This window comes from Fulmarus glacialis, unplaced genomic scaffold (assembly GCF_000690835.1).
Source record: "Fulmarus glacialis isolate BGI_N327 unplaced genomic scaffold, ASM69083v1 scaffold3742, whole genome shotgun sequence".
NCBI lineage: Eukaryota > Metazoa > Chordata > Aves > Procellariiformes > Procellariidae > Fulmarus > Fulmarus glacialis.
This window is the reverse complement of record NW_009198281.1, coordinates 28,556-43,356: the sequence shown is the minus strand read 5'-3', so window position 1 is coordinate 43,356 and position 14,801 is coordinate 28,556. Positions and strand designations below refer to the sequence as shown.

General features: G+C 41.8%; 1 protein-coding gene across 1 annotated transcript in view; it reads left to right on the top strand.

The window, feature by feature from the left end:
* LOC104073145 (guanine nucleotide exchange factor DBS-like) overlaps nt 1-14,801 on the top strand; it is a gene marked incomplete at its 5' end in the record, with an annotated part of 31,198 nt that overhangs the window by 13,516 nt on the left and 2,881 nt on the right. Inside the window, 6 exons of the mRNA XM_009572826.1 lie at nt 38-147; nt 4,133-4,228; nt 8,118-8,207; nt 10,390-10,461; nt 12,232-12,318; nt 14,549-14,667. Coding sequence (XP_009571121.1) covers nt 38-147; nt 4,133-4,228; nt 8,118-8,207; nt 10,390-10,461; nt 12,232-12,318; nt 14,549-14,667 — 574 coding nt within the window. The remainder of the gene's footprint in view (nt 1-37; nt 148-4,132; nt 4,229-8,117; nt 8,208-10,389; nt 10,462-12,231; nt 12,319-14,548; nt 14,668-14,801) is intronic.

Genomic DNA, 14,801 nt, shown 5'->3' with positions numbered 1-14,801 from the left:
AGGAATGTAACTATTTTTGTATTTCTTTTGTCCACAGGTATAGCAGGAAGTCATCAAGTATATATGAAAGCAAATCTGAGACATCAAACGTGGAAGCATCTAACAATAAAAACAGGAATTCCAGTCCCAGCTCCAGACAAAAGAGAGGTAGGAGTTCTGACACAGAGCTTTTTGCTTCCAAAGGGTAGTATTTTTAATTTTGCACACTCATTTCTAGAGTTTGATGAGGATACTTTAAATGTGTGTTGTTTAAACCCAACATAAAAAAAAACAGTGCTGCAAAGCTGTATGACTGTACTGTGAAACTTCTTGAACACCAAAAAGTGTTACCAGATTAGGATTTTTTAAGTATGAATTTTGATGCATTACAGTGCTCTTTATACAACTCGTGTTTTTTAAAAACAGAATTTTCAGGTGATAGTATGTGTGTTTTAACCTTCTATATCCTGGCTAAGTTGGTTTCTAGCCATATTTAATATTAAGATTGTCAATGGACTTTGCTAACAAATCTCTTTGCTTTATGTCGAAGAGATTTTTTTGCCTCCTCTGTGTATAGGTTCCCCTCTAGCGTGTAGTAAATAAACACACATGCGATCACTGAAAGTCCCTCCACTATTTGAGGCCATAAATACAGTAGATGTATTCTGTACAATGTAGGTTAAAATGAATACTAAAAAGAAACTGGATGTCATCTGACAGTAGCAGGAACAGAAAATCTTTCAACATCAGTTTCTCTTTTAGGTAGTGTTTTGAAATGTTTGAGCAATGACTTTTCTAATAATATAAAAAAGAAAATTGTGAGGTCTTAAAAGAAGAGATGAATGTCTAAATCAGGCTTAAAGTAACAGCAGGCCCCTTTATAAACAGAGATGGTAAAAAAATGTTGAATATTTTTTTCTTTGAAAAATAGGCTATTTACCAAAAGATTTTTCATTGCAATAAGTTTTCATTCTGGCAAGAAAGTTATGGATTCTTCATTAAAAAATCCGATTTTATTAAGTAAAAACTTCTTTTTTAGAAATATGATTTTTAAAAAATAATTTTTTAAAAAAAGTTGAAAAGCAGTCTTTCATTTGAAATTCATAAACCCTATTTTTAAAAAAAGTTCCAGGAAAATTATTGGTATTTTTCAACCGGTCCAACTTACACAAGAGTGTGGGAACTGGGATCACCCTGTATGCAGATTTTCATCCTTCTGCTTTCCCATGCCCCGTTCCTCAGGGCTCCCGCTGCAGTAGTTCCTGCTGGCTCAGCCGGGAGCCTCCCCACCCCGCGGGGCGCAGCGCCCCGCACCACTCACTCCCGGCGGGGCAGCGCGCTGTGCGGGGCGCCGGGGGAAGAGCCGTCCGGCTCCAGATGTCCCACCGAAACGGTGATTTGTGGCCCTGGGAGGCACCAGAGCCTCTCGCGGGGACTCCGCTTTTAAATGTACGGTTAGGTCCCGTTTTCAGAGGTGCGGCCCTCGTGGCTGTGCTAGTCTGCAGTACAGAAGCAGCACGGAGTCTGGTCCTCTGCCAAAACTGTCTCTTCTGTGCCACCTACTGACTGTAATACTCCCAATAGCTCAAATTATTTTAAAATACTGTTTTCTTTCTATGGTACAGAGGGGGAGGGCACTATTAGCAAGCTATTTCAGTTCCATTATTCTTATGGACAAGTGCCTGTGATTGAGTTATCTACATATAAAACAGTATTTTGTGTGGACCTGATTGGTAGATTCACTGATTTGAAGCTGTATGGGAGTCGAGTCCTGCAGGAACCTCTGGAGACCACCTAGTCTAACCACCCTGCTCAAAGCTGGGTCAATTGGAGCAAGTTGCTGAGGGCCGTGTCCAGTTGGGTTCTGAATATCTCCAAGGGTGGAGACTCCAAAACCGCCTTCGGGACGCTGTCCTAGTCTTTAACCACCTTCACAGTAAAAAAAGTCCTTTACTATTTTAAAATGGAATTTCCCATATGCCAATTTGTGCCCATTGCCTTTCATCCTGTCACTGGGCTCCACTGACAAGTGTCTGGCTCCATCTTCTTTACTTGCTCCCATTAGGAATTTATGTACATTGATAAGATCCCCCTGTGCCTTTTCTTCTCCAAGTTGAACAGTCCCAGCTCTCCCACTCTCTCCTCATGTCAGCTACTGTAATCCCTTAATCACCTTCATGGCCTTTCACTGGATTCACTCAAGTATGTCCATGTCTCTCATGTTTTGGGGAGCCCAAGACAGATCACAGCACTCGAGGTTTGTCTCACTTGTGCTGAGTAGAGGGGAAGCATCGCCTCCCCAGACCTGCTGGCAAGGCTCTGCATAATGCAGCCCAGATGCTGTTGGCCGCCTTTGCCACAAGCATGCATTGCGGGCTCATGTTCAACCTGTTGCCCATCAGGACTTAGTTCTTACTATGTTTGGAAATGGTTTCTGGGATTATTTGGTATACCTGCAGAATGAAGGAAAAGGTTTGAAATAACTCAAGTGGAGACAACATGTCTTTAGAGACCAGTCCCTGGTGGTTGGCTGGTGCTGGGAAGCTGTGGGGACTTGTGAAATCCTAAAGGGTCCGTCAGTGAAGTGGTATAATTGCATAGCTAAAGAACTAGCATATAAACCTTCCCCCTATACACACGCATGGTTGTACTTGCTGCATGACTCTGTGATAATCAAATACTATGGATTTTTTTTCTCTACACAAACAGAAAGTAAAGATATTTTATATACCAGTTTATGGATTCTTTATAAGTTACAGTATCTTTACAAAGATTGCCTGGCAGTGGGAGCAGCCATGGCAGGGAACGGCTCTTAGGCCAACACAGGCAGTCTGAAAGTCAAATGCTTCCCAGTGCACCTGTGGGCAGCCCCACCGCTGAAACTGCTGCTCGGTGGCAGTTCCTCACCAGATGCACCTGCCTGGCCCAGAGCTGGCATCAGGCCACGGGCTGGAAGAAGCTGAACCACACCGACATAAATCTTCTGTATTGCTAAAATCTGTTCATCTCACACCCACCTACGCATGCAGGCACCTCCGATCCTGGATTATCTTGGCTGCAAATCAGGAAGTGATGGGATGCGCTTTCCTTTGGAAGCACAGCTTGTCTGTTTGTTGCTTGTCCATCAGTGTGGATTCACTGTCTCTTCATGTTCCCTTTGTACTTCTGGTCTTCATTTGTGCCTCTAATGATTTTCACTTGGCAGTGTATGAAATAAAGAGGAGGAGAAAGCTAGTGGTTAAATCCTAAAGGCACAGAACCAGGCAGCCAACACATGGCTTTTCTCCTGCTCCTTTGCCATAAACCTTCTGTGTGCTACCTGCCCACACAAAGAAAGGGGCAGATGCAGAATTTGGCAGGGATGCATGGATTTGGGGGGTTGATCTAGGTCCACCTCTTTCCTGCAATGCAAGTAACTGAGTATCTTTCAAACCCAGAGTCTCAGGACCTAGATCCATCTGTGACTTATCTCTATAAAGGCGACTGTCAGGCAGCATGGCTGGCTTATTCATGTAGGAGCCTGGCATGTAAGCTTTGCTGGCATGGCATTCCGTACATCCCAGCAAATCATGAGATCAAATGCATGACTATATGCCAGCTTTGGAGGCTGTTAGAAAGACTTCAGCAGGTAAGGCTGAGAGTGTATCAGCCACAGGGCTGATGATGGCAGGCTCTTCAGTGCTAGTACTGGATAGCAGAAGTGGGACTGCTCGCAACACTGGCTGGCTGTACGTGTCCTGCACTGCAAGGCTTCTTCTCTTATTGTTCCCTACAACCTTGCTGTTCCAACCACAGTGATGTGTTTTCATTGTAAAAGTCACTAGATCCTTTTTAATGAGCTTGCTGCTAAACTGTATTTTCCTTTGATGAGAGCTACATCCCTTCACCTGTTTTTCTTTGTTCTTTTTTTGTTGCTGTTGGTCTACATTAAAACTCAGTGAGCCAAACTCAACCCAGGGGCTCTGTTTGGCTCAGCTGGTTTAATCACCCTGACCTCATGTCACCTTTCTAATTGATTAGCTCTTGCTCAGGCTTGAACTGAATCAAAATTTTTTTATTTATTTTGTCATCCAGTGCTAACCTTTCCTTTCCCATACGCTGAACAGCTGACCCTTCCTTCCTTTTTTCTCTTCCCTCTCCCTCTCTCTCCTAGTTGATGCTTCCACCAGCCTTAACCTTGAGCGCACAGCGCTTGCTAGAAAGCGATTCACATTGCAAGGTCTTTCCAACCGCAGAGCTCCACCCAAAGGTAAAATCACCCCATGCAGCATTTGGTCTCTGGCCATCTGTCCCCCGCACTCCCACAATGTTCTCTCCATCCCATAGTGCCATCCATCACTATTTCCTAAAGTGCTGCTGCATCTCACCAAAATGCTCCTGTCTGATACACACATATGGCTCCTCTTCTCAAAGATGCTGTTACCAAAAATTGCTCCCATGGCGGTGTTGGCAAGGCAACCATTTCTCTCAAGGGCCAAAGTGTGAACATGTTTTAAACCACCAACCTAACTTCTTTCAGCAGTTTACTGGCTTGAAGGGAAGAGTACCATTGTGTTGTGCCACATGAGGTTTTTATGTGTTAAATTGTTCATTGGTTGGACCTCTTTGTTTTTTCAAATGTTGCTTAGCCATGGCTTAGTGGTTATACTGAGGAACTGGAATTCAGAAGATCTGGGGTTTATTGCCATTTCTACTTAATTATGTTATATGACACTGTAAAATGGTGTGTTCTGAGTCTTTGTGCACAGATGTTTAGAAGAGACTTAATATCCATGAGTAGAGAGCATTGCATGTTCCTGTGATGGCTGTACAAGGAAAAGACTTTAGAGGAAAGAAAGAAATGTGAATAGAAATGAAATTGCATTACTATTTCCAATTACTTTCTGCAAATATAATATAATTACTCTTTTTATTGTTATTTTATGACTTTTCTCCTGTTCTGATAAATTATTTCTTCTGTGAGACAAAGGGTTAGTGTGCAGTGATAGAGAGGGTGAACATCAAAGGAGGAAGAAGCAAGATGAAAGAATAAAAATTACAATGTTATAAAGTAGATGAGAATACACCAAGAGCCAGAGCAGCCATAAGATTCTGGCTGCAAGATTAAGGCTGCACTTGGTAGTGAGATCCAAGATGGACAAACCACTTCAATGTTCTGAATACAAAAAAGGGAGTGGTTTTCAGATCCTGTGACTTGGATAAATCAAATACAAAATACAGATTTCAGAAATGCAGTAATTTGGGCAAGTTTGGATCTGCAGTTTTGGTTTGGGCCTCTTTTGGTCTTTTATCTGAATTTTTCTGGTCACATGAAATGTCTTGCATTTTATGCAGTCATTCCGTGTTCCAACAGCAAAGCACGGTTCAGAAGAATTCATATCCCCTAAGCTGTAGGCACTCTCTGCTCAAAGACTTGCTGGGTCTGGTTACTTGAGATTCCTGTGAAGCACCTCCGTTACACAATGTCCCATTTCACTTTCTTGTGCTGTTCAGTTGCTAATCTGGGCCTGGCATAGAGGAAACCAGTTGGCAAATAGCCTGGATGATTTGCAGAGTGTGGTCATTTCTGTAGGCAGTGATGATGCAAAGCTGTGTTAGCACTATACGGACTGGCTGTTAAGGCAGATTGGAAGCTGTGAGAAGTTACTGCAGTAAGAGCTTGTCCTGCTCTTGAGCCCTTTGTCCAAGGATTTGTTATTGGCCATGGCCAGAGGTGGCATACTGAGCTGGGCAGACTTTGGTTCAGACCCACTGTGTCTGTTCATGTCCAGAACACATAAAAGGGAAGGTTTAAAGAATAAAATAACAAGACTAAGTAGGGGAAAACCAAGATTGCCTGATAGATATCAACTGGCAGTGGAGCATGGATGTTCAAAGCATTGCTGAACTGTCTGTCCAGGCTGGCGATGATGAGGTAGAAAAAGTTGTATATAAGCACTTTGGTGTTTTGGCCAAAGAAATGCTGATGTCTGGAGGAGAAACTTTACCATCCTGCACTCCATCAGTGCAGAGACCGCAAGGCAGCCAGACCAGAACTGACACCAAAGTGTGTGGAAGCCCACACTCGTAGCACTCTGCATCTTCCCGGCTTGGGTCGGCATTAGCTGTCCTCGTTTGCAGAGCCAAGCTCACAGTCCTTGGAGTTGGCAAGGAATTCCTTGGAGTGTCTCTAAGAGCTGCATGATGTGGTGTAAATGTAGCCCAACACCATAGTTATAAAGTGAAAATTTCTTTGTATTTTAATAAGGGCAGTTACAGAAGACTAAATGTGGAGTCATTCCATTGTAATTATCACTGAGAGGAGAGTTTAACCTCTCATTTTTCTTCAGCCTTTTAGGAGGTGTGAATAACTATGTACTTGAATATATGTGCTTTTATGAGTAAATTGATATGGAAGTGCATTGGCCGATAGAGAATTTATAGTCTTTTTTGCAGTAGCCAATCTACAGTTAAAATTGCACTGAGATTTTAAGGAGCTAATACAGTTTCCTGATGTTTTGGCATAATAAAACATTGTAGGAATTGCTGTGCAACCAGTCACGCTAATTTCTGCTCCACTGGAAACATACAGTGAATGTGACATTTACTACGCAGAAATATGGAAAAAACAAAGTAAAGAGAAATGTTGTGTGACTGAACATTAAAATAAGGAAATGTGAAGATGAGGAATGGGAAAGAGAATTTTAAGATCCCTGGCAAGGAAATCTTCACAGTAGTATAGTTCTGCACAGGGTATTTAAACCTGAAATTTTAAATCACCTGAAACTTACTTTACTCCAGTGCTGTATGCCAGTTAACCATGAGAAAAAAGAGAGAGAGAAAAGAAGATAGATACGATAAAAGAAAGAAGACAATTGGAATAGAAAAGTCCCTCTGAATCACAGGCACCATCTGGGAACATCTGGGCTAAGATTCAGCAAAGCATATAAACATGTGCTACAAAGAGTTTTGTGTGGAATAACTCTTCGCCTATCCCAGGAATTTTTTTCAGTGAAAATAGAAAAAACTATTTAATTTTTACATAAGTATTTCTTTGATATTTTTAAAAATCAAAACATGAAAAACACAAATAGTTTTGGACAAATCTGAAAATCTTCAACAGAATATTTAAAGCCATTTCTAATACCATTTTCAACAGAGGTTGTGTCCTGGTAGAGTTAAGTGTTCAAGTATCTTACTGAAACTGAGATATGAAGCATATGAACAGCTTTACTCATGTCTCAGTGGAAATACTCACTTGAGTAGTGCAGCACATGTGCTTAGAGTGTTTTCAGCAGAAGAGACTAAAAAGTTAATCCTGAAATATTTGTTGGCAAGCAATGTTTTCTCCCAAGTGGTGCTGCTGTAGTTGGTAGGTGCAAGAAGTGTACTGATGTGCTTGTAGATCTCTTAAGAACTGCGTCATGACCTCAGCGTGTTTTGAAACATCATGTGCTCTCTGAAGCTAGCAGGCAGTTCATCCATTTATACCTCTGATCTGTTTATGAAACATTTTGAGTCAAAAATGCTACTCAGATCGCACAGTGAAATCTGAGGAAGTTGTGTCTTCATTCTTGAGCGGACTTTGAGAAAAGGCAGGATCCTAATTGGAGTAAACGAAAAAAAGCTCTGTTGTCTTCACTTTCTCCAAGTTGATTTGCACCAGTACGGATGGAGACTCAGAGAACGTTTTCAGGCATTCACACAGTTAACGTCTAGAAATGACAAATGTGAACTCCAAACCATTCATGTTTGTTTTTCAGTGTATTTCAGGTCAGTCATCACAGAACAAGCAGTTCAGTGTCTAAAATAACCCAAACCTCATCTGTAGACACACACACCATTCTAACCATCATGCTCATCTCTCTGTGCTTTGTAGCTGTACTTAGACTAGTTGGTTGCTAAAATATTAATTGGCATAAGTCTCCCTTCTGAAGTATTAAAATTGGTGCAATTGGAATTGCTTTGAAAAAATATGTTCATATAAACCCTTTTCTATGTTATTCACTTTGTTGAGGGTAATTTTCCTGGCTGTTTTAGAGGAGCAACCTACCTTTTATATACCCTTTTCCAGCTGCTGCTTTGCTTTGGACATCTTTTACCCTCAGTGCTTATTAACCTCTAATCCTGCCCTGCATTGCGTCTGTCTATTCTCCCAGATCCAGAATCTAAGGAAAGAGAAGTTACCCGTCGCTTTTCCCTAGCCTCCTCCATCAGCACCACAGTTAATGCTTCTGCTGTGACCAAAGGTACCGTCATGCTGCTTGCTTAGCTACCTCTGACTGATACATTTACTGTCAAATGCTGTTCACAGAGTGAGTACATCATGCTCAATTTTTATAAATGCAGGAGGTTCCAGTAGAAGAAGAGTCAGGACCAGTATAACACCTGCAGGGAGGCAGGCCAAGACATTTTGAATGTATATCAAGGTGTGCTGCCAGCATACATAATGTCTCTTCTCAGTTTCTCCATAATAGGCTTCAAAGAGTGGTGCTGATTTCCATGGAAACTGGATTAATTTTTGGCTGATGTGGGGTTAGGTTTCCAATTTCTCCCTGGTTTGGATTAACTGAAATTCAATAGAAATTATTTCTTCATTTCCTTAAAGCTGTTTAGGATTTTTGCTTTCAGGAAGGAGAGGATTTCCTCATTGTGTAGCAGACATCAGATGGTAAGAAAGCCTGAAATGAAGCCAAAAATGGAGTAGCAATAGACACCAGTTTTAAGAATATTTAGCATAATCACAGTTTTGATTAGAAATTACGATTGCAAGGAAATTTTCAGACACGTGTAAGGGAGCTGGGTGCCTAGAATGCACTGAACTCTATGCAGTTTGTGTGGGAACTTATGAAAGTTATATTTTTGAGCTGTAATTATTTTGAGAAAAGGCACTTTTACAAAATTTACTTTAAGTTATTGCACTAGTGCCTACATTTAAACTCAAAAGCAACCCATGCATTTGGGCAAGCTGGTTGAGTTGAAAATCAGTAGGATTGTAGGCACACATGCCTACATGTCAGAGTTACTTTTGAAAACAGAACATATGGTCTTACATCGAATTCTGAATATATTGTCTTTTGGCAGTTCCTGGAATGAAGTGGAGGAACTGATTTGCAAGTTTAAGATTTGCAGGGCAATTCACAAACCAAAATAGAAAGAAAAATGGCTGAATTCATTTGTATAAAAATCTTTGCTATATATTTGTCAGGAAGAAGGTTGCACAGTACTCGATGTAGTGCATTCTAAATAGTTGTGAAGTATATGAACCGTATCCTTGACTGTGCAATGAAGCAACAGGTATCTGAAACGACCTACTTCCAGGGTGTCATGAAATGAGAGCGCAGTGGGGTTTATTGGCGGAAGGACGTGATATTACCACTATCTACAATGTTTCTTTGCCAACCTCTTTAGACCGTAACACTACAACATCACTACATGGAAATGATAGGCATACACAGGAGGAGAGGTTCTTATAGCTTTCTGTCCTTGGCAACAGCTTCAGAAATACATGATCAGTTACTATGTTAGGGGAAGACTGAATGATTTCCTAATACTGATTTCCTAAGCTGGGGAACAGAAAGAAGCATGTATGTAGAAAAAGAATGGGCAACCAAGGGTTATTCTTTAGTGTGGTTTGTCAAAGAGACCATGCGTGAATTACAATGAAATTCAAACTTTGTTACAGTTTCATATAAAAAAAATCCTGTCCTAGGATCCTGTCCACCATAAGACTATTGGCAATTTTTTGGAATGCTGAGCAAACTACTTTTGTAATGATTTTAAACGCTAGAAAACAAAATCAGTGCTTTTCAATTAAGTGTTTTATTTACAGCATCTGCTTTAAGAAAATATTTCAGATGACAAAAGAACTGAAGCCTGAGTCTTGTCTCAGCATTAGCCAAATGCAGGTCTAGCCAGGGTGTTTGGATAGTCTCATTAAAGGCTACTGCATACTGCTGTGCACTGATCCTCACTGCTAGCAGCTCAGCTCCGTCACATCACCAGTCCTCCACATGTGGGGTCAGGACACAGGAGAAGCACTGTACGGGGACCTGTGATGGATGCCCTCCACTTCTGTGGGGCAGAAGTGTTGGCTTTTGTGGGCTCTTCCCTACCAGCCTCATGGGTAGAAAGCTGAGATTGTGAGTCTACCTGGGTTAGTGCCATCTCCTGGACAAGCACGAGAGAAAACTTCTGTGAAACCTCATTGGAAGCAGATACATTTACTATGTCTTAAGGCCTTTTGCAAAAAGGGGCCTGTTTCCTATCCACATCAAAGAAGTGTTTATCTTCACCACTTAAAATTTAGGGGTTGGTCATTTTTCTGGGTGAAACGGAAAATGTTAGGCAGGTAGTGTTTCCAGGTAATGGGAAAGCAAGTTTCTCCTTTAACAATATTTACAGCCTTGTGACTCTGCAAACTTCACACAGGTCCCCTTGTTCCTGCAGTTAAAGTCAAGAGACATGAAATAAAGAGTGACCCAACTCCCCTGGGGTTTGAAGGTATGAGTATTTCCATGCTGCATGAAAACCTGTTTGGCAATCTTTTGATATTACTCACTGATTTCACATCTCATCACTGCTGGCAGACGACACTGGAGTCCATTAGGGGTTTGGTGTCAGTTTATTTGTTTAACTGTGATAAACACAGCTTGTCACCCCCTTGCCTGTCCCCTGCACTCATGTTATATTTACCAACTTTTACCTAGGGATGGGCCTAAATTAAAACCCCAGTTCTCTGCCTGTTTTGGGAAGTAATGCTCTAGACTGTGATCTGGATCTGGATTTTCTGCCTGGCTTCTACCTCACTCCGTAGAACGCAGCAGCAGGGAGCCAAGGGGCTACTTTTCACCTTCACCTGCAGTCTGGCCGCTTGCATCCCTCTTCCCTTGTTAGTGTCTATACCTAATAAGAGGAGCAGGAACCATGTGCATGAAGACTAGAGGAGAGACTAGACTGTGCATTAATATCCATTTGAAGTGCAGTGTTTCATTTCAGCCAAGCAGAATTTCCACCTATTTGTTGCAGCAGATTCATCAATTACTGTTTAATAAACAATACCAAAGAGTTAAACTGGGATGTTATTGCCCAGCCACTGGAAAATCACCAGCTTCCATTGTCAGCTTTTCCCTTTAGAATAGGATTTGCCAGAGCATGTCGCCTTGTGGGGCACAAGCAGTCGGGTACCCTTGCTGCAGGACAGGGAGGAGAGAGATGTAAGCTGAGGAATCCTTTCTTAGGATTGTGTTGCTCTGTACCAAAGGTCAGTAGAAAGGGCACGTGGCCAGGTCAGTGATGGAATTGGTGACATACCGGAACTATCATCTCCTATGTCACTCCCAGTAGAAGAGGACACTGGAAACAGAGGTTGGAAGAAACAGTTCAGAGGCAGCAGAGGAAATAGTGGTTTTGCTGTTTGCAGAATATTTCCTCTTGCCAGTGGCCCCTGGCACTAAGTTTGGAATCATCCTGGCACCCAGCACCAGAGTTTCCCAAACTGTGGTGTTTATACCTCACTTTCCTCAATTACAGATACTTCTGATCTCAGCATACCATGTGGCTGCAGAGACAGGGGGTATTTCAAAGTGCAAGTACTATCCGTAGGATAGAGCTGAGTTGATCCTCACTGGTTAAAAACATGGTCCTACTGCACAGCATTCCTCACCAGACTGAGTTTCTTTAAGTAGGAAACAATGAACATTGTCATCCCTTTAGCAGAAGATATTGCTGCTATTGCCAGAGCTCTGACAGAGTTAACTCAAAGGATTTGATTTACTTAGATAAAAACTTCCCCCCCAAAATTGTGTTGCTTTAATCAAGAGTGAGATCATTCATTTCTGGCTGGGAAGAAGACCCTCCCTGGTCCCCTTTCATTGCTGTATGGATGGAGTTCAAAATCATATACTATCACCTACAGAATGATTTGAAATGCTGCAAGGAAAATATGTTAAAAATGTGTAAAGAAGCTGTAGTGAAATAGAACACTGCACTGTTCACCCAGCAATCGTTTTCCTTAATTAACATCGATATTTCTGTTTGATTCATTTGGCTGTTCTCTGTCCTTCTCAGACTTACAGTTTTTCTGTGGAATGCTGCTGTCTTTTCACTCATTTGTGCTGGTCATGTGTCTCCTCTTTTGTAACTGTTGGACCCCAGTCCACCTGTTTGTTAAAGAGACTACCAGTTGCAGAGGGTGATACAGGAATTCACTTTGTACTGGTTGACTGGTCACTGTTTCACCTTGAAGACACAAAATTGTACTTCCTGTCACAGATGCATTTGAGAACACCATATTGGCCCAGACTAAATGTAATACCGGTTCCACCACGAGACCTGTACCTAGATCTGCTTCACAGACAGGTAAACAAAATTAAAACATTTATCATCTCAATTTGAGAGTGTAATATAAACTTATGATAATATTTACTCTCTTTAACTTAAAGAGATTTTTCTCTTTTAATGAATATTATTTCCCATGAAAGCAATAAAAGAACAAGTTTGGATCACTAGCAGGTATAGAAACAATGTTCCAGATTCTGATTTTCTGTAGGTCAGGCACAGCTGAAAACAATTCTTTTAATTGATGTCAGAGAGCTCAGAATTTGATCTGTGTTATTTTATAGTTTGAATTAAGTACATAAAACTTAGGCTATTTCTTAGTCTCTGAAATTAGAATAGCAATTTGTATGGAAGAGGAAGGCTGATGCATGTATTTGTAAGGAATACTTGCTGTTTAGGTTTCTGCCTTGGATGCTTTCTACAAATGACAGTGGCCAAAGATCACTGAAGCTTTGTCTTAAGTGGGAAGGGGATATCTTTTTCTTTTTGTGTTTGTGGGCCAACCTGTGAATTTGAACTAAAATTGCTACAGCAGTTTAAAGCTAATTAGCATCAATGTATTCTTGTACATTTAGACAGTTGCTAGTATTTTGCTGGTGTGATTCAGCTGATACAGAATATGGGATCCAGTTCTATATGCTGCATAGTCTGTAACTGAAATTGTCTTTTTGGTCTCAAAACTCGGTTGGTATAGACCTTGGCAGGGACACTCACTGCCCAGCACAAGAAAGGCACGTCAGAGGCTAGTTTACACCTTGAAAAGTAGGGATGACCTAACCATACCTGTAGGGTTATAACTGGGGATGCTGCTCTGGTGGCAGAAGGTCACTGTCTCTCTTGTAACTGAATTGCAGTGGTCGGGGCCGTTACAGCCCCTGGGTAACAGGAGGGAGGAGAAGGGGCTGCAGAGCTGCATGACCACGTGTTGCACCAACCAATGCCTGTAGCAGGGAGGACGTGCATGGGGAGGGATTAAGTAATTCGCTTAATAAACCTATTTCTCTCAGATCAGATCGCTTTTCTGTTTACTGCCTGAACTGCCTGGCTTTTGTATTGTCTCAGGCCAGGTTTTGCTGTGGGTTGTGAGTGCTGGGTTATGCATAATCCCACTGCATGAGCATCTGTCTCCTTGCCTTGTTGTCAGAGCACTGCTTGGCTGTAAAGAACTTGATTCAGCATCTGCTGAGCCCAAGTCCCTGTGAATCAGCTAATGCACAGTAGGTACATTAGGTAGGAAGGCACATGGTGATTTCACTGACTCCATTCAGCTTGTATCTGTCAGGGCTGCAGAATCCTTTGATAGATGCAAGGTCTGTTTCCTCCTAGCTGGACTGTAGTCATCCCCGTCAGAAAAGGGACAGGCATCAAGTGTGAAGGAAAGCGTAGATCACGATTGCCATCTGTACAGAAGAGGCTGAGTTACTTTTCCATCATGGGAGCCTCAGGCAGGCAGGTCTTACAAGGCTCAGCCTGAATTTCCCTCAGGACACATCCTCTGGGCCTGCCTTTGCACTGGGTTGTTGTGCTTGGGCTGGAAATCTCTCATTAAGCCCCTTCCACTGGGCTGGGGTGTTTTTGGATGCAAATCATGCAATATAAGACTGCTAACAGCAGAAATATTAATGAGATCTTCTCTACCTACCACCAAGGTCTGGTTGTTTTTGTGCCTTGTTGTTTGTTCTGTCCCTTCCCTGCACTTCCAGCCTGCTCCAGGGTATAGTCTTGTACGTTGCTCAGGTGGTAATATCTCCTTGGGGTGAGATGGAGATAAGAAGTCAACCAAAATTCAATGGCTTTGGACTTCAATTTATAGATAAACATATAGATAAGCATTTATAGATAAAAGCTGGAAACTGAATGAGCATGGCTTTCTGAAAATCATGTCAGCAAAAGTTATCATTTGCTACAGCGCTCGCTCTGCAGAAATATTCCTGGTCCTTGCTTTTTGTACCTCCTGAACTGAAGAGATTTAGCAATGCTAAACACTCAAGGTATTGATGGGCATGCACACTGTGGCCACACAATCTGCCCTCCCACAGATGACAGCAAGTGGAACAGGTTTTTAGAGACAGAATAATGGCTGCAACGTAATTTTTAGGGCAAAATCAGGGAACAACCTGTAGAAAGGTACAAGCAATTCAGTAAGTGGAATAGTGGGAAGTGAACCTGTGACATTAATTTTTAAAAGACTGAGTCTGAAAGAGGGTAATGACCGATAGCTAACTCTTTTTGTTTTATCTTCTTTGAAAAGGTTGGCCCAGCAGGCAAATGCCATCTCTAGACACATTTGAAGATTTTGAAGCCATCCCCTCCAGCACAGATGAACTCTCCAACTCTTCTGACTTGGAGGAAGAGACCAACCCTAACAATGTAATTCCTTTTTCAAATTACACTGCTCTTTCCCAGTGCAACCTTCTCTTCTCTAAAGATCACAATTTAACCTGCAAAGTTGGGGTCATACCAGCCTTAAATTCATGGATGTGTGGGAATAGAGAAGATGGGAA